The sequence below is a fragment of the Dama dama genome, chromosome 21 (genome assembly GCF_033118175.1).
Source record: "Dama dama isolate Ldn47 chromosome 21, ASM3311817v1, whole genome shotgun sequence".
In the NCBI taxonomy this organism is placed as follows: domain Eukaryota; kingdom Metazoa; phylum Chordata; class Mammalia; order Artiodactyla; family Cervidae; genus Dama; species Dama dama.
Window position 1 is genome coordinate 32,532,219 of NC_083701.1, and position 26,448 is coordinate 32,558,666.

Genomic DNA, 26,448 nt, shown 5'->3' on the forward strand with positions numbered 1-26,448 from the left:
AAAGGAATGGAAGAAAAACTACCAAGAAGCTGAAGTTTAAAGTTGGTAACTATTGATTTGTTTGTACTCATCAGTCCTAGAGTGTCATAATACTTACCAGTAGTTTTCAGTTGCCATGTGAACGAAAATGACAGGTTAATACAGGATTAGGGTCTGGATGGCAGTAATGACTAAAAGATGTGGGTGCATGGGGATTCAGGGGACAATAGGTCCCATCTGAGTAGGGCAGGAAGGAAATCAGGAGAGGAGCAAAACCCAGGAGAGAACTGAGAGACGATGAAGATATGTATTTGATTGAAGAGGAAGTTGAGGAACTTCCCTGATGGCCCAGTGGTTAAGAATCTGTCTTTCAATGTGGGGGACGCACGTTCAATCCCTGGTCAGGAAACTAAGGTCCCACATGCTGTGGAGCAACTAAGCCTGTGAGCAGCAATTAGAGAAAGCCCACCCGCTTCAGCAAAGAGCCAGTGCAGCCAAAACTAAATAAATAAGAAAGCTGAGTTTGTGAAAGAGCCTAAAGGAAGTGAGTTTGTTATCAGAGAACAGAACACTGGATTTTAAGATTTCTGACAGAGCAATTGAATTATCTGTCCTTGGGTTGAGGAAGGTGAAATGCAAGGAAAGTCTCCAGATTTGAGACTGAAGGACTTTGAAATTGGTACATATACGTGAACACAAATTTCATTCAAGATAATAGTGACACTTGAAGAAGAAAATTTTGAGCCTGATCAAAGTCTTCCCAGGCAGAGAGAAAACAGGTTAATCTTTATACTCCTCTGTTAGCTGAGGTTGACAGGCTACACAGCCTCCTTTGAAGAGGAGGCACTATAATATTCTTAGAGGGAAAAGGGATGTCCTATTCTTAGATGAGGAAAGGGCTTTCCTTGTGACAGGAGGAGCAAGAAACATTTTATTTAGAGGTTGAGAATATAGAAGAGTGCTTAATATGGAAGGAGAGTTTCAGAAAGCAAAGAGAAAATGTTTGAGGGTATGAGTACAACTCTTGTAATGTTAAAAAAAAAAAGTGATTTAACTTTTATTGCAACTGTATTTCCCGGACTTGCCCACACAACCCTTGTTTGCATAGCACCTATTAAGCTCTTACAGAAGTAGTGCTGTGTGGATTTCATCTTGGGAAACATTGGCAGACCACTCAAGGATAGCGGGGCTCAGAGGCATTCCTCAGTGGGGTTGATGCCAAGTCACGGTGAATTCAACTCTAAAGGTGTCTGGAGGGCACTGTTTGGACAACAATGAGGAGCTTCAAGGCCACCCAATTTGTTGGTTGTTATCCTGGTCATTTTTCTTTTCAACTCAGCTAAATTGAGAACTCCATGAAATCGAGGACCGTTCCTATTTCTTTACATTGCCACAACATTTGGGTTATTATTGAGCATATTGATAAATACTAAACAAGTATTTGTTTTTATTGAAGCTTGCAATGAATTAAAAAAATTGCAACTTAGGTTTGATTTCTTGTTTCATTCTACCTTTATTGGAGATTTATTTTCTGTTTAGGTATTTTAAAATGTTTTGGCAGCTCCATGCAGCAAGTACCGTCTTAGTTCCCCAACCAGGGATCGAACCCATGTCCTCTGTGTTGGAAGTGTGCCGTCATAACCACTGGACTTAGAGGGGAGTCTTCATTTAAGTTTTTAACCTAATGTTAAATACCCAAATGTGTTGGAACTGATTGTCAATTTTTAATAATAATCTTTATTTACATGCTTCAATGTCTTGTATACCTACATATATTCTCTCTTTGCTAATTTTGAGGAAAAAAGAATATTTGATGTTGATGTTGAGTAAAATACTTACCCCAATTATTAGAAGTAACAAAATAAAAAAAAGGAGCTGGGCAGATTTGAGAAGTATGTAGCTAAATCAGTCACTTAAAAATGATCCTTTTTTTTTAGAGTAAAAATTAAAACTTAATTAAAAGTGTAAGATTTTTGACTGAAGAGTTTAAAAGACTATCAGCAAATTACTCTTGAGAATTATTTAATTAGCTTATATAACATAGTAACTTTGTGTATAGAAGATAATATGTAAGTATAAATGTATCATGGGGCTTTTCAGGTGGCTCAGTGGTAAAGAATTCACCTGCCAATGCAGGAGACGTGGCTTTTGTCCCCATCCCTGGGTTGGGAAGATGCCCTGGAGAAGGGAATGGCAACCCACTCCAGTATTCTTGCCTGGAGAATTCCATGGACAGAGGAGTCTCAAGGGCTATAGTCCATGGGATCACAAAAGAGTCAAACATGACTGAGCCACTAACCACCACCACCAACAATAAATGTATAATACATACATAAATGTGTAAAATTTATTATTGTAGTAATAAAAATATAATGCACAATATTTATCCTTATACAAAAGATCAAGAAAGTCATGCATATACATTATTGGATTCCACTGTGGTATATACAAATAAAGATATAAAAGAGTTGAAGATTTTAACTATGAAAAATTCTGGTATAGTTATGGATTGTATTTGAGTTTGCATTTTTTTAAATATTAATAGTATATGTCATGTTTTCATTAATACTCTCCCATGAGGGCACTCCCCATCAGGAATTACAAGGAAAAGTAAGGGCACTGGAAGAAACCTCCAACCTCTGAATTATTTGATATACTGTCCTCCAATGTTAGCAGAGCTTATTCTGCTTACTTAGGTCAGAGTTCCCACATTTATTGATGAGCTCTACCTCTTTTCATAGAGTGCTTTCACAGTATAACTAAGCCCAGACTAACCTCACTACAGAGGTGAGGATACAGAAGCTCAGAAATCTATTGTCATGAAAGTCCCCATGCAATCTTCCTCTCCTGAAGAAGAGCCAGTGTCATTGAGAACCCTGGGCCATCCACGTATTGAATCTTCATGCCCCCTGATGAAACAGATTTTGACCTGCAGGCCTTTAAGCTCAGGTTTGGTTGATTTGGAAAACTGTGTTTAATGAACCTCTGTGTAACCATGGAAACCTTCTCAGGCCCCTGGACACAGAAGTCAGGCGAGCACGCTATGTTGGATGCTTGCTTTTCTTCCACTCACTTCCCCATTGCAGTGTCCGTGAAAATATTTACTTATAAACCTTCCTCAGTCAGGCTAAGTAGAAAAGCAGATTCTACCTAGACTAATCTTCCCATGGATACAGGAGAAAAGATGAAAGCCTTTTCCTTAAAGGTTAGAAAAGCAAAAACACTATGACAAAGATTTCAGTAAAGCTTTATTTCTACTTGGAAGAAGCATGCCTGGTTTTAGAATTTAGAAGTTCATAGTCATGTTCCCAATAATATATAGTTCACATTTCACAAGTCAACATTACTGGAGGTTTCAATAACCATTTTTCATCATTTAGGCTTCAAGGAGATAACCTGGCAGAAAGGACAGAAGAGACTTCACAAATACTTCAATCTCCAGATGAAATAGTCCCAGATTCTTTGGGTGAGTTTTAAATCCAACAAGATATATTGTGATTTTAGTGTCAGTTAAAGATGTCTTTAAAAAGAAAACTAGACCAAGCATCTTTGCCTACACCAAATCACCATAGCTGTCAGTCATCTGCCCACCACTCCTGCAGGTTTTGTGTATCAGGAAGCTAAGGGCAAAGGAGAAAAAGAAGTGTGAGAAGCAGCCTCTTAATTCCTGTGCCTATTTTAGGTACAGGGTGACTACATTTTCTACTCTCAGAGTTTGTCACTAATTCCAACTTGGTTTTGGAACTTAAATCACCTACTCCGATTCTCGTTTTGTGGATCTTTTCAGTCTTCTGGGCAGATTGTCAATATCAGACTTGATTTACTTTCACCTCTCTCAGCCCTATATTAAACTGAACTCAAATCATGTCGTTGTCACCAAGCCAGTCTCGTTTTCCCCAAGACTGCCTAGTCTATGCCTTTGTCCTTCGCCATCTAGTGTAAGAGCTCAGTAAATAGATTTTCCTTGTACAATCTCACCCATTTGGTTCATTATATTTCTAAAAATAAAAAAGGGAAGAAATTGCTATTTCTTCCCCATTTTCTATAGAACAAAATTCAAACTCCTTGGCTTAGCATATTAAGTTCATGCCAGGGCACTTCAAGATGTTTGCTGAATATATAAATAAGTACATGTAATGACACTACAGTGGCATGTAAGGTATATCACTGCTTCATCATTCATTGTTCTACCCGGAAGCAGCCCATACATCCAATTGTAATAATTAGAAGAGAAACTATGGGAAAACATTTTCCTTACACCTGGCTAGAGAAGGACATCTTAAACAAGATGCAGAAATTCCTAAACACTAAAAAAGCTCAATAGTGTTAAGAATTCTTAACACTTAATTTTTAATAAGAATAAGAATTCTTATTCATCAAAAAATGGCAGAAAAAAAAGAGGTTGATAAGCTACAAAATAGGAAACTATATTTGTCACTGATCAAAGATTAATATTCAGGATATGTAAAGTGTATCTATAATTCAGTAAACAAAGGATCAGCAAACCAATAGAAAAATAAGCAATATATATTTCACAGGACGGGAAACACAAATGGCCAATGAGCATATGAAAAATGTTTTACTCTAGTAACCAAGGAAAAGTAAGGCCCTTGAGAGATGCTGTTTTATGACTTTTTACGTGACACTGAGAAATCTGACAAAATCAAGTGCTGGTGAAGACAGAGACAAAAAGAAAATCATACAACAGCTGGGGCATAAACAATTTTGGAAATAGTTTTCCATTATCCTAAAATCTGAGTGAAGCCCAGAAACTTCACTTCTGGATAAATATGTTAGAAAGCAAGTCTCATGTACCATGAAATGTAAGCAAATTTGTTAGTGTGATGGTGGACAGGAAAATGGATAAATTGTGGAATTGTTATACTGTGGGAAACTGAATGCATGTCAGCTACACTCATAGGATGGATGATATAAGTGGAATGCTGGTAAATGTTAACAGCTGTCTGAAAATGAAAAGCCCTGGTTTGTAGAGATTTCTGGTTTCCATGATATGCTGCTGCTGCTGCTAAGTCACGTCAGTCGTGTCCGACTCTGTGCGACCCCATAGATGGCAGCCCACCAGGCTCCCCTGTCCCTGGGATTCTCCAGGCAAGAACACTGGAGTGAGTTGCCATTTCCTTCTCCAGTGGATGAAAGTGGAAAGTGAAAGTGAAGTTGTTCAGTCTTGTCCGACTCTTAGCGACCCCATGGACTGTAGCCTACCAGGCTCCTCCGTCCATGGGATTTCCCAGGCAAGAGTACTGGAGTGGGGTGCCATTGCCTTTTCCTTCCATGATATAAATATAATATAAACGCTGACTTCAAGCCACCCATCTGAAGTGGCATTTGGGCCTTCCAGTCTTGTGTGAGTAGGTTGCAACTCACAACTGAATGAATCTTCAAAGCATCATATTTGTTTAAAAAAAAAAAAGGACTTGTAAAAATTCATATTTCAATAAAATAAAATTTGTCTATAAAAAAGCATAATATTGATTGAACAAAAGCAGTCATAGAATGTCATTTTTCTAAGGCTCAAAACTAGTAAATCTAAGTAGTATATTCTTTAGGAAAACATACATTAAGTGGTACAATTATATTGAAAGAAGGGAATGAAAAACTTGAAATGGTGGCTATTCTTAGGGATGGGGAAGAAAAGAGATGGGATTAGGAAGGAATTCATAGATATATGAAGGTTATTAGAAGTGTTCTAATTCTTAAATCAGGTGGTAGATTTGGGGTGTTTATTTTATCATTGTGATTTGTAACTTAAATATATACATTATTTTGCATGTATATTTTAAATATACTTTTTATATGTCAGATATTAAAAACATGTAAATAAATGTTAAAAAATAAGGTATCATAGGAACATAAACCAGGGCCAATGTAACACAATACTAAAAAGAAGGCAATAGTTTCTGCACACTCAACTCTTTCCTAGTGCTGATAAGATGAAACACTCTCATGACAGACATTAATATTTGACAGTGAAACGTGTACACTGTGTCACTAGCAACTTAGGGGCCCCAAGCTAGCCATTAGTGGACACTCCATTAGTTTTTAGAGTCAACTAGGTTTCTCCTCTCTGCTCTTCTTGCAAGTGTCCATTTACTTAAGCCATTCTTCTTTGACTCATAGTAATTTCTTTCTCTTGTCATCTGCCTATTCAGATCCTGTGTGTTAAGATGATGTCAGGTCTCTCTGAAGTCCAGTTCACAAGCAATGTTTTCTTCTTTTTTCTTTTTTGAATAGTGTGTATATGTCAATCCCAATCTCGCAATTCATCCCATCCCCCTTTCCCCCTGATTATCCATACTTTTGTTCTTTACATCTATGTCTCTCTTTCTGCTTTGTATATAAGATCGTCTATACCAATTTTTTCAGATTCCACATATATGCATTAATATATGTTTTTCTGACTTACTTCACTCTGTATGACAGTCTCTATGTCCATCCATGTCTTAACAAATGATCCAATTTTGTTCCTTTTATAACTGAGTAATAGTCTATTGTATATATGATATATATATATATATATGTATATATTTCACAACTTTATCCCTGCCTCTGTCGATAGACATTTAGGTTGCTTCCATGTTGTGATTATAGAAGACATACAGTTGACAAACAGACACATGAAAATATGTTCAGCATCACTAATTATTAGAGAAATGAAAATCAAAATTACAGTGAGGTATCATCTCGTACCAGTCAGAATGGCTATCATCAAAAACTCTAAAATGTACAAAAAATCTACAAAAAAATAAACAATGAATTCTGGAGAGGATGTGAAGAAAAGGGAATACTCTTGTACTGTTGGTGGGAATGCAAACTGATACAATCACTATGGAGAACAGAATGGAGGTTCCTTTAAAAACTAAAAATAGAATTACCATGTGACGCAGCAATCCCACTACTGGGCATATACCCAGAGAAAATCATAATTCAAATAGACACATGTACCCCAGTGTTCATTGCAACACTATTTACAATAGCCAGGATATGACAACAGCAAAACCTAAATGTTTTCTTGTTTTCAGCCCCTAATTGTTCTTAAAAATTACTTCTTGTGTGTTTGTTCTCTCATCAATTGGATTATATGCTTCTTGAGAGTTTCTTGTGTTCTCCACCATGCTCAATATAAAACTAGGTACAAAACAGATGTTAACTACTGCCCCTTACACACACACACACACACACACACACACACACACACACACATGTATATATAGATATGGAGAAGGAAATGGCAACCCACTTCAGTATTCTTGCCTGGAAAATTCCATGCACAGAGGAGCCTGGTGGGCCACAGTCCATGGGGTTGCAAAGAGCTGGCCGACTGAGCGACTGAGCGCGCACACACACACACACATGCTTTTGAATTCTATTAAAACTACTCCAATCCACTGATCTACAGATAATATATCCTTCAACAATCACATTTACATTATAACTGAGTATTGTTGGGACTTAAATTTTTTAGAAAATTAAACAAGGAAATCAGTAATATGTTGGTTATAGTTACTTGCATTCACTGGGGGAAAAAGGTATTCATTAAGCTTAAGCTCCTTTCTTGAACTTCTTATATCCTGCATTCTTCACATTCAGATGTTAGAGAACTAATCAACAAATTCCAAAATCCGCTGTCTGATTCAGTACATTCTTTTCTACTTAAGTTATTCAGATCGCTAGATCCAAAGTGCTAATGTGATTTTTATGTCAGCTATGCATCCACATTGAACTTGGCTCAATAAACAAATATTTCTATGAGCAGGTGTAACTTTGTGCTTCAAAAAAACCTGTTGTGACACAAACAGCAAAAGTATAAATAATGACAGGAAGTCATTAAATGAAGTTAAACATCATTGACAAATCCTAGAGATCTCTAGGATCTTACCGGCAGGCCCCATTGACCACAGAGGCTAAGTTTCAAGTGCAAGTGGTGCCAGAGACTGTTAGATTTTGATAAAATTACTTTATATTTCTGTTCTTCAGTTTCTTCTCTCAAAGGAGGAGATAAACTAACATTTGACAAATTTAGAGACTCATTTTCCTTTCCATGTGATTCAAAAAAGCTCAAAAAACTCATAGCTTGTATTTTTAAAATCATTTATATTAATACTTGGAAAAAATTTCTCTGGAATAGACATCATTTTCCTTTCCATGTGATCCAGAAAAGCTCAAAAAAACTCATAGCTTGTATTTTGAAAATCGTTTATATTAATACTTAGAAAAAATTGCTCTGGAATCGACAGAGCAACATAGTTTACACAAATGTGCCTGCCAATAGTTGGTAATAAGCAGTGTACTCAGAGCACTTTAAAAATGAAGTGCACCTCTCCAAGCATTAAACACTAAGGTATTTTTTATTTTTTTTTGAATTAGAGTGTAGTTGGTTTTTAATGTCGTGTTAGTTTCTGCTGTAGAGCAGAATGGATCAGTTGTATGTATGTATACAGATTTCCCCTCTTTTTTTGGATAGCCTTCTCATTTGGATCTCCACAGAACATTGAGTAGAGTCCCCTGTTCTATACAATAGGTTCTCACCAGTTATCTATTTTATACATAGTATCAATAGTGTATATATATCAATCCAATCTCCCAATTCATTCCGCGCCGCCCTTAACCTGCACAGGTATCCATACATTTGTTCTCTGCGTCTGTGTCTCTATTTCTGCTTCACAAATAAGATCAGCTATACCGTTTTTCTAGATCCTATGTATATGTGTTAATATACAAAGTTTGTTTTTCTCTGACTTACTTCACTCTGTATGACAGTCTCTAGGTCCATCCTGTTTTCACTACATTTTTTGTTCCAAGTAGCTTCTTATACTGCTATTCTATCACCAGATTTGGGCTATTTAGAAGGATCCTTTCTACTTAGCAACTATAAATATGGTTAGATATGTAAATATGATGGATATGTAAATTTTCTAATATTCTGGCGCACTTCACACCTCACCACACTGTAGATCGCACTAGATGTGGCACCAATAACCAGGGAAAATTGAACCAAAACAAGAACAGAGCAAAATGTAAAAACATTGCCAAGCCTTTTAAAAATGTTAATTTTTATTTAAAAAAATCCATATTGTATGAAGGTGTTCAAGTAAACTCCAAGAGAGCAAGCCATAGAAGATTATCTTGCTCAAATTTTTTTTTTTTTTCTTTTCAAAATTTTATACTGATCATTTTATTTCTTTTTGTATACAGGGAAACCTTAAAAGCAATGGTGAATAAGAATGGCAGTGGCATACACCCTCTGTTGTTCCTAATCTATTTAGGTTTTACCTCTAAGTAACAAAAATTTTTCTGTTACATTGTCTTCTGCTAACTTGATAATCTTATCTTCCACATTTATTTCTCTGATTCATTTTGAGTCTGTCATTGTATCTGAGGTTAAATAGAGATCATATTTTATTTTTCTCTGTAGAGTGAGTCAACACCATCTCTATATTGTCTGTTCTTTCAACATAAATTTGTGGTACCGTTTTATCAAAAACTAAGCTCTTATGGGTTTGGACCTAAAAATTCTATTCTGCCCATTGAACTATTTGTTCATTATTGAGTTGTACCATGTTTTTTTGTTTTTGTTGTTTTAGCAGATCTTCATATTCTTTTTTAAAAAATTAATTTATTTATTTTAATTGGAGGTTAATTACTTTACAATATTGTAGTGGTTTTTGCCATACATTGACATGAATCAGCCATGGGTGTACATGTGTTCCCCATTCTGAACTCCCCTCCCATGTCCCTCCCCATCCCATCTCTCAGGATCATCCCAGTACACCAGCCCTGAGCACCCTGTCTCATGCATCAAACCTGGACTGGTGATCTCTTTCACATATGATAATATACATGTTTCAGTGATGTTCTCTCAAATCATCCCACCCTCACCTTCTCCCACAGAGTCCAAAAGTCTGTTCTTTACATCTGTCTCCTTTGCTATCTCGCATATAGGGTCATCATTACCATCTTTCTAAATTCCATATATATGCATTAGTATACTGTATTGGTGTTTTTCTTTTTGACTTACTTCACTCTGTATAATAGGCTCCAGTTTCATCCACCTCATTAGAACTGATTCAAATGCATTCTTTTTAATAGCTGAGTAATATTCCATTGAGTATATGTACCACAACTTTCTTATCCATCCGTCTGGACATCTAGGATGTCCATCTAGGACATGGACATCTAGGTTGCTTCCATGTCCTGGCTATTGTAAATAGTGCTGTGATGAACATTGGGGTACACGTATCTCTTTCAGTTCTGGTTTCTTCAGTGTATGTGCCCAGCAGTGTGATTGCTGGGTCATATGGCAGTTCCATTTCCAGTTTTTTTAGGAATCTCCACACTCTTCTCCACACTGTTCTCCATAGTGGCTGTACTAGTTTGCATTCCCACCAATAGTGTAAGAGGATTCCCTTTTCTCCACACCCTCTCCAGCATTTATTGTTTGTAGACTTTTTGATAGCAGCCATTCTGACTGGCATAAAGTAGTACCTCATTGTGGTTTTGATTTGCATTTCTCTGATAATGAGTGATATTGAGCATCTTTTCATGTGTCTGTTAGCCATCTGTATGTCTTCTTTGGAGAAATGTCTGTTTAGACTTTTGGCCCATTTTTTGATTGGGTCATTTATTTTTTCTGGAATTGTTGCTCAACTTGTTTTAACAGCTCCTAGTTAAAAACCTGGCATATAGTATTATTTTATAGTATTTCTAACTATAAAAATCCTAGCAAATCCACAAGAGAGTGAGTTTTCTTCTGTAAATGTAATAATTTGCTTTATGATGTAGGGTAGGACATTTTAATACTATTGTCAATATTCCACACAAATAGCAATTTCAACATATAATAAAATGGGAAAACTACTGAGTGAATACTAAAATTATGGTAATATTTGATCACTGTTCAGCAGAATATAATTCAGTCTTGGGGGACTTAAGTTCTGCTAATTTATACATTTTAAAGTAAATGGGGTTTTAATAGATAGGGATTCAAGTTTCCTTCATTAATGGATTAATATTTTTAATGTGGTACAATTCTCATCATTTATCCTGATTTTTTTGCTTAAATATAAAATTCTGAATTATTGGAGCTAGAGCTCCATGATTCAGAAATTGTGATTATGGATTTGTGCTAAGCTTTCCATTGTCTCTCTGGTCTTGACTGGCCATTAAGGACTCAGGGGATTTAAGGCTTTGATTTTCTTCTCAGAGCATACATTTTATGAAAGAAAAAAAAAATCTGTCTCCACTTCTGCGTGTGAATGTGTAGGAAGTCCTTCTTTACATATAGCTCTTTAAAATATTAATAAATATAATCAATCAATGTTTAAAGCTTCCAGTGATTTAAAATACCCTCCTTATAACTGATTTTTTTATTTTAATGGAAGGTATTAAAACACAAGCTATTTCTAGATGCTCTATGTATATATCTCTATTGAAGAATTCTCTAGAGCCTGTAGAAATCTTTGTTGTTATAATTAATTTAGCAGACATATGGAAAAGTTTACCATCTTGTTATTCACATATTTGAAAGTCATTACATACCCACTCATCAATCTAGTCAAACAAATAATATCAGCTTGATACATTAAAATGGAATACTAACCATCATTTAATAAAAAGTACTCTTCTCCCAGGTAGTGATGGTGGTAAAGACCCGCCTGCCAGTTCAGGTGATGAAAGAGACACAGGTTCAGACTCTGAGTTGGGAAGATCCCCTGGAGGTGCACATGGCAACCCACTCCAGTGTTCTTGCCTGGAGAATCCCATGGACAAAGTCTGGTGGGCTGTAGTCCCTGGAGTCACAAAGAACTGGACATGACTTAGCAATGAAATAACAGCAACAACCTTTCTCCCAACTTTTCAGAGTTGTTCATCCTGTTTAAAAGAGAGAATACAAATTGGAATTTAAATACTGTGGCCTCTCAAAAAAAACCAGTTGATGGATAAAGCAAATAAAAAATTATAAGGCAGAAAAAGAACATTAAGTTCCAACAATTAGCTAAATAATATGCCAAAAGAAGAGTTGATCTGACTAAGATGACTGCAGCTCTTGCACAGTCCTGACTTCATTGAACCCTTTTTTTCCCCCATTTATTTTTATTAGTTGGAGGCTAATTACTTTACAATATTGTAGTGGTTTTTGTCATAACATTGACATGAATCAGCCATGGATTTACATGTATTCCCCATCCCGATCCCCCCCTCCCACCTCCCTCTCCACCCAGTTCCTCTGGGTCTTCCCTTTAAATGGGCTTCCCAGATGGCACTAGTGGTAAAGAACCCGCCTGCCAATGCAGGAGATGTAAGAGATGCAGGTTTGATCCCTGGGTCAGGAAGATCCCTGGAGAAGAAAACGGTGACCCACTCCAGTATTCTTGCCTGGAGAATCCCACGGACAGAGGAACCTGGCAGGCCACAGTCCATAGGATTGCAGAAAGTTGGGAATGACTGAAGCAACTGAGCATGCAAGCATGCAAATTAGAAATGCTAAAGGTTTGCATACATTCTCTATATGCTAAATAAAAAACACTACACACTATTTTAAATCTCAAATACTATGACTTTTCAACATCCTGTTCAGTTACTTTCATATCCTTCTCATGATAAGTTTATATATCAGAGAGTTTATGATTTATATATAAAAATTGTATCATATATAAACATAGATAAGTTCATATATTAAGCAATATGTGACTCCAACTTATTCTTTTTTTTCTATCTTATTCATTCTTTTTGTGAAAATAGATTCTTTACCTGGGAATGAAGAAGCACCAATGGAAGAGAGTGAAGAATTTGAGAAAGCATCTAAATTAACAGGACCTGTAAGTATATTCATTGACTTAATTTTATCTCTAAAATGTATATCTTAACTAATGTATATCTCTAACAGGAACATCTAAAAGGAATAGAAAGAAATAGGAAGCAATGTCATTTAAAGAATATGTTAAAATGTGCCTCCAGTATAGCCCACATAGTCATGGAGATGCTCCTTTAAGTAAGTGGTCAGCTTGATTACAGGTACACAGCAAAGCTGCAAAGTTGCACTGAGCTCTTTCAGCAATTGGAGAAGAAGAGTTGAATAAAGGGGTGGGGAACCTAAGTCCTGTATTATTAACTGCTTGGTTGTGCACATGAACATTCTAAAAGATTATGAGCTGCCATCTCAAACTTCAATAAATCAATCCACTCCAGTACTCTTGCCTGGAAAATCCCATGGACAGAGGAGCCTGGTAGCCTGCAGTCTATGGGGTCGCTAAGAGTTGGACAGGACTGAGCGGCTTCACTTTCACTTTTCACTTTCATGCATTGGAGAAGGAGATGGCAACCCACTCCAATGATCTTGCCTGGAGAATCCCAGGGACCAGGGGAGCCTGGTGGGCTGCTGTCTATGGGGTCGCACAGAGTCGGACATGACTGAAGCAACTTAGCAGCAGCAACAGCATATCATGATAGAAAAATAAATGTTTTGCATATCCTGGAAGTTCACATATAACTTAAAGTGAAAGTCGCTCAGTCATGTCCAACTCTTTGTGACCCCATGGACTCCACAGTCCATGAAATTCTCCAGGTCGGAATACTGGAGTGGGTAGCCTTTCACTTCTCTAGGGGGTCTTCCCAACCCAGGGATTGAACCCAGGTTTCCCAAATTGCAGGCAAATTCTTTAACAGCTGAGCCACAAAGGAAGCCCAAGGACCAGAGTGGGTAGCCTATCACTTCTCCAAGGGATCTTTCTGATTGCAGGGGTATTCTTTATCAACTGAGCTATCAGGGAAGCCCAGGTATAACTTAAGCATGATATTATTAGTTTTAAGTCCTTCTGATATTTTGATTAAACTATATCTCTTCCACAAAGTACATTGGGAGGTAACCATTCAGTTCAGTTCAGTCGCTCAGTCCTGTCCAACTCTTTGTGACCCATTGACTGCAGCATGTCAGGCTTCCCTGTCCATCACCATCTCCCAGAGCTTGCCCAAACTCATGTCCATTGAGTCAGTGATGCCATCTAACCATCTCATCCTCTGTCGTCCTCTTATCCTCCTGCCTGCAATCTTTCCCAGCATCAGGGTCTTTTCTAATGAGTCAGTTCTTGGCATCAGGTGGCCAAACTATTGGAGTTTCAGATACAGCATCAGTCCTTCCAGTGAATATTCAGGATTGATTTTCTTTAGGATTGTCTGGTTGGATTTCCTTGCAGTCCAAGGGACTCTCAAGAGTCTTCTCCAAAACACAGTTCAAAAGCATCAATTCTTCGGTGCTCAGCTTTCTTTATAGTCCAGCTCTCACATCCACATGACTACTGGAAAAAACATAACTTTGATTAGATGGACATTTGTTGGCAAAGTACTGTCTCTGCTTTTTAATATGCTGTGTGGGTTAGTCATAGCTTTTCTTTCAAGGAGCAAGCATCTTTTAATTTCATGGTTGCAGTCACCATCTGCAATGATGTTGGAGCCCAAGAAAATAAAGTCTGTCACTGTTTCCATTGTTTCTCCATCTATTTGCCTATGGAGTGATGTGACCAGATGCCGTGAACTTTGTTTTTTGAATGTAGAGTTTAAGCCAGCTTTTTCACTCTCCTCTTTCACCCTCATCAAGAGGCTCTTTAGTTCCTCTTTACTTTCTGCCATAATGGTGGTGCCATTTGTATATCTGAGATTATTGATGTTTCTCCTGGCAATCTTGATTCCAGCTTGTGCTTCATCCAGCCTGGCATTTTGCATGATGTACTCTGCATATAAGCTAAATAAGCAGGGTAACAATATACAGCCTTGACATACTCCTTTCCCAATTTGGAACCAGTCTGTTGTTCCATGTCTGGTTCTAACTGTTGCTTCTTGACCTGCATACAGATTTCTCAGGAGGCAAGTAAGGTGATCTGGGCTTTGGCGTAATCAATAAAGCAGATTTTATTTTTTTAATTCTCTTGCCTTTCATATGATTCAAGAGATGTTGGCAATTTGATCTCTAGTTCTTGTGCCTTTTCTAAATCCAGCTTGAACATCTGGAAGTTCATGGTTCATGTACTGTTCAAGCCTGGCTTGGAGAATTTTGAGCATTACTTTGCTAGCGTGTGAGATGAGGGCAACTGTGCAGTAGTTTTAACATTCTTTGGCATTGCCTTTCTTTGGAATTGGAATGAATCTGACCTTTTCCAGTCCTGTGGCCACTGCTGAGTTTTTCCAAATTTGCTGGCATATTGAGTGCAGCACTTTCACAGCATCATCTTTTAGGATTTGAAATAGCTCAACTGGAATTTCATCACCTCCACTAGCTTTGTTCATGGTGATGATTCCTAAGGCCCACTCGACTTCACATTCCAGGATGTCTGGCTCTAGGTGAATGATCACACCATCGTTGTTATCTGGATCATGAAGATCTTTTTTTTGTAGTTCTGTGTATTCTTGCCACCTCTTCTTAATACCTTCTGCTTCTGTTAGGTCCCTACCATTTCTGTCCTTTACTGTGCTCATCTTTCCATGAAATGTTCCTTTTGTATCTCTAATTTTCTTGAAGAGATCTCTAGTCTTTCCCATTCTATTGTTTTCCTCTATTTCTTTGCATTGGTCACTGAGGAAGGCTTTCTTATCTCTCCTTGCTCTTCTTTGGAACTCTGCATATAAATGGGTGTATCTTTTCTTTTCTCCTTTCCCTTTAGCTTCTTTTCTTTTCTCAGCTATTTGTAAGACCGCCTCAGACAACCATTTTGCCTTTATGCATTTCTTTTTCTTGGGGGTGGTATTGATCACTGCCTCCTGTACAATGTCGTGATCCTCTGTCCATAGTTCTTCAGGCAGTCTGTCTATCAGATCTAATCCCTTGAATCTGTTTGTCACTTCTACTGTATAATCATAAGAGATTTGATTTAGGTCATACCTGAATGGTCTAGTGGTTTTTCCTACTTTCTTCAATTTACCTGTGAATTTGGCAATAAGGAGTTCATGATCTGAGCCATAGTCAGCTCCCGGTCTTATTTTTGCTGACTGTGTAGAGCGTCTCCATCTTTGGCTGCAAAGAATATGATCCACCTGATTTCAGTATTGACCATCTGGTCCATATCTTGTGTTGTTGGAAGAGGGTGTTTACTATGACCAGTGCGTTCTCTTGGCAAAACTCTGTTAGCATTTACTCTGCTTCATTTTGTACTCCAAAGCCAAAATTGCCTGTTACTCCAGGTCTCGACTTCCTACTTTGGCATTACAGTCCCCTATGAAGAAAAGGACATCTTTTTTGAGTGTTAATTCTATAAGGTCTTGTAGGTCTTCATAGGACCATTCAACTTCAGCTTCTTCAGCATTACTGGTTGGGGCATAGGCTTATATTACTGTTATATTGAATGGTTTGCCTTGGAAATGAACAGAGATCATTATGTCATTTTTGAGCTGCACCCAAGTACTGCATTTCGGACTCTCTTGTTGACTATGAGGGCTACACCATTTCTTCTAAGGGATTCTTGCCCACATTAGTAGATATAATGGTCATCTGAATTAAATTCGCCCATTCTAGTCCATTTTAGTTCACTGATTCCTAAAATGTCAATGTTCACTCTTGCCATCTCCTGTTTGACCACTTCTAATTTACCTTGATTCATGAACCTAACATTCCAGGTTCCTATGCAGTACTGCTCTTTACAGCATCAGAGTTTACTTCCATCACCAGTCACAACCACATCTGGGCATTGTTTTCACTGTGGCTCTGTGTCTTCATTTTTTCCTGGAGTTATTTCTCCACTCTTCTCCCATGGTTACTCCCAGGTAACCATTAGGTTCAAGATTTTCAGTGCAATTTAATGGTACAAGGTTTGTTGCTGTTGTTGTTCAGTGACTAAGTCAAGTCTGTTTGTGATCCCATGGACTGCAGCATACCCAGCCTCCCTGTCCTTTACTATCTCCTAGAGTTTGCTCAAACTCATGTCCAGTGAGTTGATGATTCCATCCAACCACCTCATCCTCTGTCACCTCCTTCTCTTCCTGCCCTGAATCTTTCCCAGCATCAGGTTCTTTTCCAATGAGTCGGCTCCTCACATCAGGTGGCCAAATATTGGAGCTTCACCATAAGCATCAGTCCTTCCAATGAATATTCAGGGTTGCTTTCCTTTAGGATGGACTGGTTTGATCTCCTTGCAGTCCAAGGGACTCTCAAGAGTCTTCACCACCGCCACAATTTGAAAGCATCAATTCTTTGGTGCTTAGCCTTCTTTATAGTCCAACTTTCTCATCTGTACATAACTACTGGAAAAACCATAGCTTCAAATATCTGGACTTTTGTCGGAAAAATGATGACTCTGCTTTTTAAATGCTGTCCAGGTTTGTCATAGCCTTTCTTCCAAGGAACAGGATCTTCACAAAGATAGACACAGAAAAACTGAAACTTACATAGATAGTCTAAATATAAAGTTTTTCAAGAAGTCTGAGTTACTATAAAAATGGCTTTGCAATCTTGCATTATCCTAAACTTAGTATTTAGACTGGGTTAATATACTACAGTGGCTTCCCTGGTGACTCAGCTGGTATAGAACCTGCCTGCCAATGCAGGAGATAAAAGAAGATGCATTTTTGATCCCTGGGTTGGGAAGATTCCCTGGAGAAGGAAATGGCAGCCTGCTCCAGTATTTTTCCCTAGAAAATTCCACAGTATTTTCTGTGTTAGTTTGTTAGAGATGCTATAACAAAGCACCATAGACTGGGTGGCTTAAACAACAGAAATGTATTGTCTCACAATTCTGGAGGTGGAAGTCTGAGATCCAGGTGTGAGCAAGGTTGGTTTCTTCTGAGGCCTCTCTCCTTAGCTTGCAGACAGTGCCTTCTCCCTGTGTTTTCACATGGTCTTCCCTCTGTACATGGCTGTGTCTTAATCTCCTTTTCTCATAAATACACCAGTCATTTTGGGTCAGGACCCATTTCAGTGATCTCATCTGGCTTAATTACCTCACAAATACAGTCACATTCTGAAGTACTAAAGCTTAGAACTTCAGCATTTGAACTGTGGGAGGGACACAGTTCAGTCCATAACATTTTCTGATGAGATTGCATTATTTGGAACATTATTTGGGTCACAAGATTTGGTTGAGGGAACCACATTTTTCAATGGATTTCATAATAAAATTATTGTAAAAATTTTGATGAAATTAATGTATCTTTTTTCATATGTTGGCTTTTCATGGAAGCTTCCCAGGCCTTATTTAAAATCTCTAATTTCTCTGTTATTGTATATAGTACTTATCACCTTCTCTTACACTGTATGATTTACTTGTTTTGTTTATTTTCTGTCGCCTCCCACATGATTTTAAGGTCTATCTAAACAAAGTTTTTGGGCATTTTTCTCTTCTGTACTCTTGGAGGAGTGCCTATATATAGTAGGCACTATTATGCAACATAGTAGCTATGTGTTGATTAAATAAAATTATTAGGCAGTAATTTCTTACCATGAGATGAAAAATATCATATTTTCACTTACTATGAAATAGTAGAACCTTAGAAAGCACCATGGCGGCTATCTAGTTCAAGATTTATGGTGCCATCTAGTTCGAGAGTGTTAGTCACTCAGTAATGTCTGACTCTTTGCAACCCCATGGACTGTAGCTTGCCAGGCTCCTCTGCCCATGGAGTTCCCCAGGCGAGAATACTGGAGTGGGTTGCCATTCCCCTCTCCAGGGGATCTTCCCAACCCAGAAAACGAACCTCGATCTTCTGCATTGCAGGCAGATGCTTTACCATCTGAGTCACCAAGGAAACCCCCAGTTCAAGATTTCCTCCCCCTTATCTCAGGATTCTGACCTGCTACACCACTTTTATCCAATGCAAGAACATCCATTTTATAAGTAAGGAAACAGAAAGAGAAGTTTAGTAACTGGACCAAGATCTCAAAGCTAAAAGAAGCAGTGAGGTCAGGAGTTGAGCACTAGTCAGTTTCCCTTCTACTGCACATTCTTGATATTTCTAGTGCCTTCCTATTTCTTTCAGAAACAGATTATTTCTATTTGTTAGACATTTTCTTACATTTCTCACCATTGTAACCTTCTTTCTACTCATGGAGTAACAGCCTGAGTAGAGTTCTTCTTCTGCTAAACTCATCTCTAGATAGTAAAAGCTGTTGGTATGTCCCAACTGAGACTTTTTTTCCAGCCCAAAACAATCTGTTCCTTTAACCAGTTCTTACATTGTGTAGTTTTCAGTTCTTCTGGATGCTTTCTCTGAACACATTCTTGTTTGCCAAGTCCCCTGTAAAGTGTGGGTCATGCCAGAACTAAACCAAAAGCTTCAAATAATGTTCCCACATCAGAGACTATAATGGAGTATATATTGATAAAAATATTATATTTGGATTCTAATCCAGGTCTGTGTTAACTTTTTAAAAGGGATTTTCTGACATTTATAAACTTCAGCATGTTTTCATAATCTCATGATGATAAAAATATGTCATCATTGAGGTTGGGATAATCTGTCATTTATCCCTTTTTGCAGAGATTTGTTTTATCATCTGTGAATTCCAGCACAGCCTTTCTCATCTATCAAAGGATACAGTTAGATTCTATTTCTAATAATTTTCTAATATCAAGATTTATCCTGTCCATAGTATTTGGCTTATTTAATAGTACCTAATAGCCCAAAGAAGAAAAAATAATAGTTTTTTTGTCAAACTTATGAGTGATTTCACACTGACCTTCAGAAAGTTTTGTCTTCTTTTCACAGTGCTCACATAGTGTTTTTCTAATGCAGAAATTTGTTCTAAGTCAACTTAACACATTCACTTGATTTTGAACTTTTAAAAATTCTGTAATTCCATTTAAAGTCAAATGTAAACTTAACTATCTAGTTTGGGGGAAAAGTGTGTGGAATATACACAATAAATTAACAGGACCTCAAATATAGTTTCTAGATGGTAGCTGCTTTTATTATAAATAAAAAACATGGATTAAAAAATTACATTAAATTAAAGGTGGAAATCCCTTAAATAATATTTCTTACAATTGTGTTTTTGGTAGACAAGAAGAAAATTGTGGCTTTATCTAAATATTAATGGAGAATTGAAACAAGACAGAACTTTTTTCCCCTTTATTACTGTAAGAAATACAAAATACTTCAAAGAAAATTTTGAGTCATTTCCTGCAAAAATATAAACATGCCACAAATGTTGAAAACCATTTAGACTTGTTTCAACACATGCTGTCTCTATTTGCTAACTTTCCATGTTGGGTATTGGATATTAATAAGTGGGTAACAGACTCTTGGAAACTTTTTTCCCCAGTGGCTTAACCTGTGTTTAAAATATGTTGTGAATATTTGAGTGAGGTAAAAGCAACGTTGAGATTTACATTTTTATCCTCCCCAAATAAGCAAATCATTCTTATGGAATTTCCCTCTCCCCCTCCTTCTGTGTTCTGGAATGTCTCCACATATCAACATCTTGTGAAGATTAAAGCTGGATTTGTCAAATAAATCTGTTCATTAAAATTGAAACAACAAAAAATGAAGCCTTAGGAAGAAAATACAAAGCAGCAGATACCGATTATGACCTTTTTTGTTCATAAAATAAAGTACATAAATTTTTTAAATCAGTGATCCATGAAGACTTATTATCAATGATTTTTAAAATTTCACAGTTCATATAGTTCCCGCCCCCCCCCCCCCCCCACATTTGAGGTTTCCTTGGAAACATTTACTTTATTCAAATCGTATCTTTTCAACCTTATCTTTGCAAGTTCATTCCTGAAATCTTTTTTTTTTTAAGTTAATTTTTATTGGGGTGTAGTTGCTTGACCATGTTTCATAGTTTCTGCTGTACCGCGAATTGATGCGGCCATGTATTTACATATATCCCTTCTTTAGTTCCTATCGTTTCTTTGTCTTCAAAATTCTATTTTGTTTTGAAAGTATTAAACAAGCATGTGAGCATAATAGGAAGATGAAAAGATCATTAAAACAGACATTTGGCATTCAGTATTTTACTGATTGTTTTTCTTTTTCCTCTGTAAGTGTCTTATCGCATTCGTTGGTCAATACTGACCAGCCCTTCCTAAGCTTGCTCTTTATTAGACTTTATGTAACTAGTCATTCATCCTTTCTTAAAGTAGAAGAATAATTAATAGACAGGCTCCTGTAGAGAAAGGTTTCCTAAAATTCCTAGGAGTTACTGGAAGTTATATTTTTAATATATTTTCCTTCTGAAGAGTTTCATCTGTTTGAGGAGATAGGTAAAACTAACTAGAATTATGGTAGTGATAATAATAATATCACCTATTTGTATAGCACTTTCTTATTGTTAAGCATTTTCACATATTTAATATCAGTCCTCTCTGAATTTTGCAAGTCCTGTGACTTATCACTTAGGTTTGACATCCCTTCTGTGATACACTCAAATTTCCCAGTGCCCAAACTCTCACAGAACTTTTAGGGTCCATACAATTTTTAAGGCACAGGAGCCACTATTAAACAGCACATGTAATGTAGAAAGAATAAAATTAGAACACTGAAAGTGTTAATTGCTCAGTGGTGTCCAACTCTTTGCAACCCCATGAACTGTAGTTTGCCAGGCTCTTCTGTCCATGGGATTTCCCAGACAAGGATACTAATGTGAGTAGCCATTTGCTTCTCCAGGGGATCTTCCCAACCCAAGGATTGAACCCAGATCTCCCGTATTGCCGGCAGATTCTTTACCATCTGAGCCACCAGGGAAGCCCCCACTATCAGTAGCCAATATTAAAGATAGGATTATTCATTGGATTGAACCGTGAAAAAGTGATTGGAGGAACTAAATCTTAAGACAAGTAAATTTCTCTGAGAGCAAAGGATCATTAGATTTGGAGCATAAAAGACTAATCTTGTTCGGATCCTTGACAGGTGAAGGAGTATGAGAAACCAGAGCAGCCTGACAAGAAGGGAATCTTAAAATTCAGCGGGTACTCAGAAGGAAAACAAAGAGGAAAATAATACATGTAGCAGAAAATATTTCTTTGGCAAACTTGATGCAGAAGTTAGACTCAAGTGATTACAGAATCATGTTAAGAAAGTAGATGTATACTTAGCTGGATTAGAGGTGAACTTTGATTACTTTTAGGCTTGACTTGAAAATATTAATTGTGCCTTCTGGATTAGTAAATAAACCATTTTTTTAATTGATGTTCTAGGGACAAATAATGACTTTTTCCCCCCAACTCTATTTCTACTCTCAAGTAGCAAGGTGTGGACCTGATTGTCTGAAGTTGGAATTTCCCACACATATCTTATTTTCTCAAGATTCCAAGAATATGGACTTAAAAAAGGAGTAAATTTGGGTTAGATATAATGTTCTTTTGATAACAACTGTAATTGGAAAACATGAAGATAAAGAAACATTTATGTGCATGTCTCCAGTAATGCATATACACAGCTGATGTGCAAATTCAGAACAGAGCTTTGATAGGAAAGACATTGTTTCTAAGGGAATTTATTTTTATTGTACAGATGGTGAATTGATTTTGCTAATATTTAATTTTTTTTTATTTTGCTAGTATTTAAAACAGTTTTATTCAGCCAGTGAAGTAGATAGGTCAGCAAAGTTCCACTTGTATTTCTAGTCCCTGTCAGATTGTTAATAAGTACAGTGGAATCTTCTTATAACAAATCTTGGGTGCTCTTGGAATTGTGTTAAAAAAGAAAAAGAATTCCACTACACTCAGTGATCCCTTGTTGCTGAGACAGGGAAAAATTTGCAATTCACTGAAATCATACAACTTAAAAAAATCGATTTATGTGTTTGGCTGTGTTGGATCTTGTGTTATGGCATGTAGAATCTTCGTTGCATCATGTGGGTTCTTTCATTGTGCACACAGACTCTTCAGTCGTGGCACATGGCCTGGCACACAGGCTTCATTTCCCTGCAGCGTATGGGGTCTGACTTCCCTGACCAGAGATTGAACCCAAGTCCCCTGCATTGCAAGATGAGGCATCCACATATGACTTTTACAATATGTAGGTTGCACAAATGCTTTGTATTTCTCTACTCTAGAAACCTGCATACTACTTTGAAGCCAAAGAGTATAGGTCCCCTTGGAGAATCATTCGTTTTACACCATTTCTTCCCTCCCAAATCGTTACCTCTTCTCTCACAAAGCATACCATAAAGAGATCTATACATTTAAAAGATATAAAATTATCTATGTATAAAATAAATAAGGTATAGGATATATAGTGCAGCACAGGGAATAGGGAATATAGTCAATATTTTATCATAACTTTAAATGGAATACAACTTATGAAATATTAAATCACTGTGTTGTACTCCTAAAACTAATATAATATTGTAAATCAACTAAACTCTAGTAAAAATAAGATATAAAACTACAAAATTATCACTTAGACTTGACAAGCATAAAAACAATTGTTCCCATACTTTTCAGTATAAGATATGGGTATACATTTTTAGTGGACTTCTAGACAATTTCTTTAACTATAAATTTTGATACTCCTACTTTCCACCTTTTTTCTTCTTAGTGGTGTTCTTCCCTATAAACAACCCTTCCCTCATGAAAATTATGTCTGTTTCATCATCTTCACAACTTGACATTTTAAATGTTTTTAATAAGACATCTTCAAAACTCTTTCTTATACCCAAGTATAATTTTATGATGAGTAAATTGTTACACATATTTTAGAGTTTGTGATTTATGTAAATTGATTTAAATAGCTGACCAGTGAACAGTTGCATGTATAGGTTAATGAACAAGCTCCAATTTTTTCTTGCGCTGTATGGCTAGCCTGTGAAAAATGGGAACACAGCATTTATGGAATTAAAATTAAATATATTTTAACTTTCACTCTTGCAAAGTAAAGAAGGAAAGATTAATATTCATGATCATCTCACCAAGAGAAATAGTAAATTATGGTGGATTTTGTTTCTTGAAAAACAATATTTACAAACTGCTGGCAGGTAATTGGAGTAGTGAATTGTCTGCTAATAAATAGAAATTAGTATGCATTTTGCTCCACCCTAAAGCTTTTTACTCTTTCATTTTCCTTCTACCCTATAGAATTTTCCATAGCTTTCATCACTCACAGATTTAGGATGCCAATAAACTGCTTAAAACCAAGTACTATAGTAGACAAGTTATCTAACCAAATTTTGGCATCTACTGAGATTTTTCCTTTTGACATTTTTAGGTCTGTTGATTTCTAACACACTGAGGGTGGAAATATTTGCCCAAACCTATACAAATATTATTTTTTAAAACTTCTATGATTTTTTAAAATGTAACTTCTAAATGTCACATTTTCCCTGGAAAAAATGACCTGAGATGATAGAGTATGATATAATGAGTGGTAAAACATTGATTATAGTTTGGTAATTAATCAGTTTCTCTACATAATTTCACTATTTTTATATAGTAAAATTATGAAATTATTTCTTGGGGTCCGTTAAATTCTGCATTTTATTTTTAAGATAGTTGGGGAAGGAAGAATGACCTAATATGTACTCATGTATAACAAGTACAATTAATTTCTAAGAAAACAATGCTCAGGAAGATGTATGACAATATGCTATTAAAGACTTGAGATCCCAACTCAGGATGACTCCATTAATTCTTTTTTTAATTAATTTATTTATTTGGAAGACAATCACTTTGGTGACCCCAGCCACACATTGACACAGATCAGCCTCAGGCGCACATGTGACCCGCCATCCTGAAGCCCCCTCCCACCTCCTTCCCCACCCCATCCTTCTGGGTTGTCCCAGAGCACCAGCTATTTAAAATAACTAGGACATGGACGCAACCTAAATGTCCATCTGCAGAAGAATGGATAAGGAAGTTGTGGTACATTAATTCTTATAAACAAGATGGGCAAAAAAGAAAATGTATTTTGACGTTTTCAGTATTTTCAAGATTTTCAGTATTTCAAGAATTTAATAATTCTCTATTAAAATGATTTCCAGCTCCTGCAAATTTCATTTGGTCGGTATATAAATATAGTGAAGCAGAGGAAAAGCAATATGGATGTTTGTATAGTGAGGTAAAAACTTCATTCATATTCCACTTATGAACTGTGCAGGGTGCGTGTCGAAATGGTCTCTTTGTGTGTGAAGCACATGAAGTTAACATTCAGTCCCTTAGTGAGGATGGAAAAACATTAACATCCTCATAAAAAGGCTTTTCCTTACATGTTCGTCTTCTTTTTTGGCTATAAAAACTACATCGATTACATAAAAATGACTGGATACAAAGTGCTTTCCTAGAGATGCTTAAATATTTGTGGGTTTCTTTGCCCTCTCAACCACATTAATTTAATCAAGATTTTTTTTTTTTTTTTTTTTTTGCCTATTATAAGAAGTAGCCACGTATAAAGTCAGGGTCTCAGGAGTTTGCTGACTCAAATGGAGAAAAATATAATTTATTCCTGCTATTACATTGAACTGTAATGTATGTTAGAAGAGCATTAGAGAAAGATTATTTTAAGAGTTATGTTTGAAAGGATGTTGACTGTTGGGTCATATTGAATAACCATCCTTTAAGATATTGAACTCTTTTTTTCTCTTTTCCACACATCACAGATTTTTAGAGAGATTTCCAAAAGTTAATTTAAAAAAATTAACATCAATATCAATATTAGATTTGCAAAATATTTCAAAACTGCAATTCAGTGTAGCTCCCTATTACCTATGTTAAAGTTTTATTTCAAATTTGTTTGCTTTCAAATTATAAATATAGTAGTATTTATTATAAAATTTTTGGGAAAATTCAATAAAGAATATAATTTAAAATCAGAAAAACCACAAAATAGATGATTTTTCACATTTTGTTTTGTCTTTCCAATATTTTTATGCATATATATATGTAAATATGTCACATCATAACTTAAACTTTGAAAAATAGTGCATTAGCAACTTTGATTCTGTTTTTTCTTTACATATGATAATAATCTGACATAAAATTGTTTTAATGCCTTGTTTTAATACCCATATATTTTTGAAGCCTTATCTGTTTTAGTATCTATTAGACCAAATATCCTCTTACATTTTTAAAGTTTAAGACTTTAATTTTAGTGTCAAACCATATTTCAGAGTTGTTATATTTGAATCAATGTTAGGTGTTTTGGTTGGATAGTCTTAAGTTAGTTTGTCACAGGCTAATGGTTGGGAATTGGATGGTCATGAATTGGGGACAGGTGTGTTGGTATCCAGGCATTCCAGCTTTCCCATTAAATCCTCTGAGTCATATTCTGGTGCAAATAGGCAATTCCATGTCCTGCCGTGTGTTGTACAAATGTTATTTTCTGTGTTTGGTTTTATGTGAAAAAGTATGGGAAACATTGAGATTTGGGGCTTAGAAGTAATGTTTTGGAGGTAACTGCACAAAATCATCATTAGTTTTCCTTAGACTGGATTCCTAAAAATATCAAAGAGTATAAAGTATTCTTAAGTCCTTGATACATAACAGAAAAAGTTCATTTTTCCCTTTAACCAGCACTCTCCTAAACCTTTAC

The 26,448-nt window shown here is 36.3% G+C and overlaps 1 protein-coding gene across 1 annotated transcript in view; it reads left to right on the forward strand.

Annotated features, from left to right (window-relative positions):
• Nucleotides 1–26,448, forward strand: part of C21H8orf34 (chromosome 21 C8orf34 homolog) — a 357,039-nt gene that overhangs the window by 256,234 nt on the left and 74,357 nt on the right. Inside the window, exons 9-10 of the mRNA XM_061123439.1 lie at nt 3,360–3,445; nt 12,739–12,815. Of these exons, the coding sequence (XP_060979422.1) occupies nt 3,360–3,445; nt 12,739–12,815 (163 nt within the window). The remainder of the gene's footprint in view (nt 1–3,359; nt 3,446–12,738; nt 12,816–26,448) is intronic.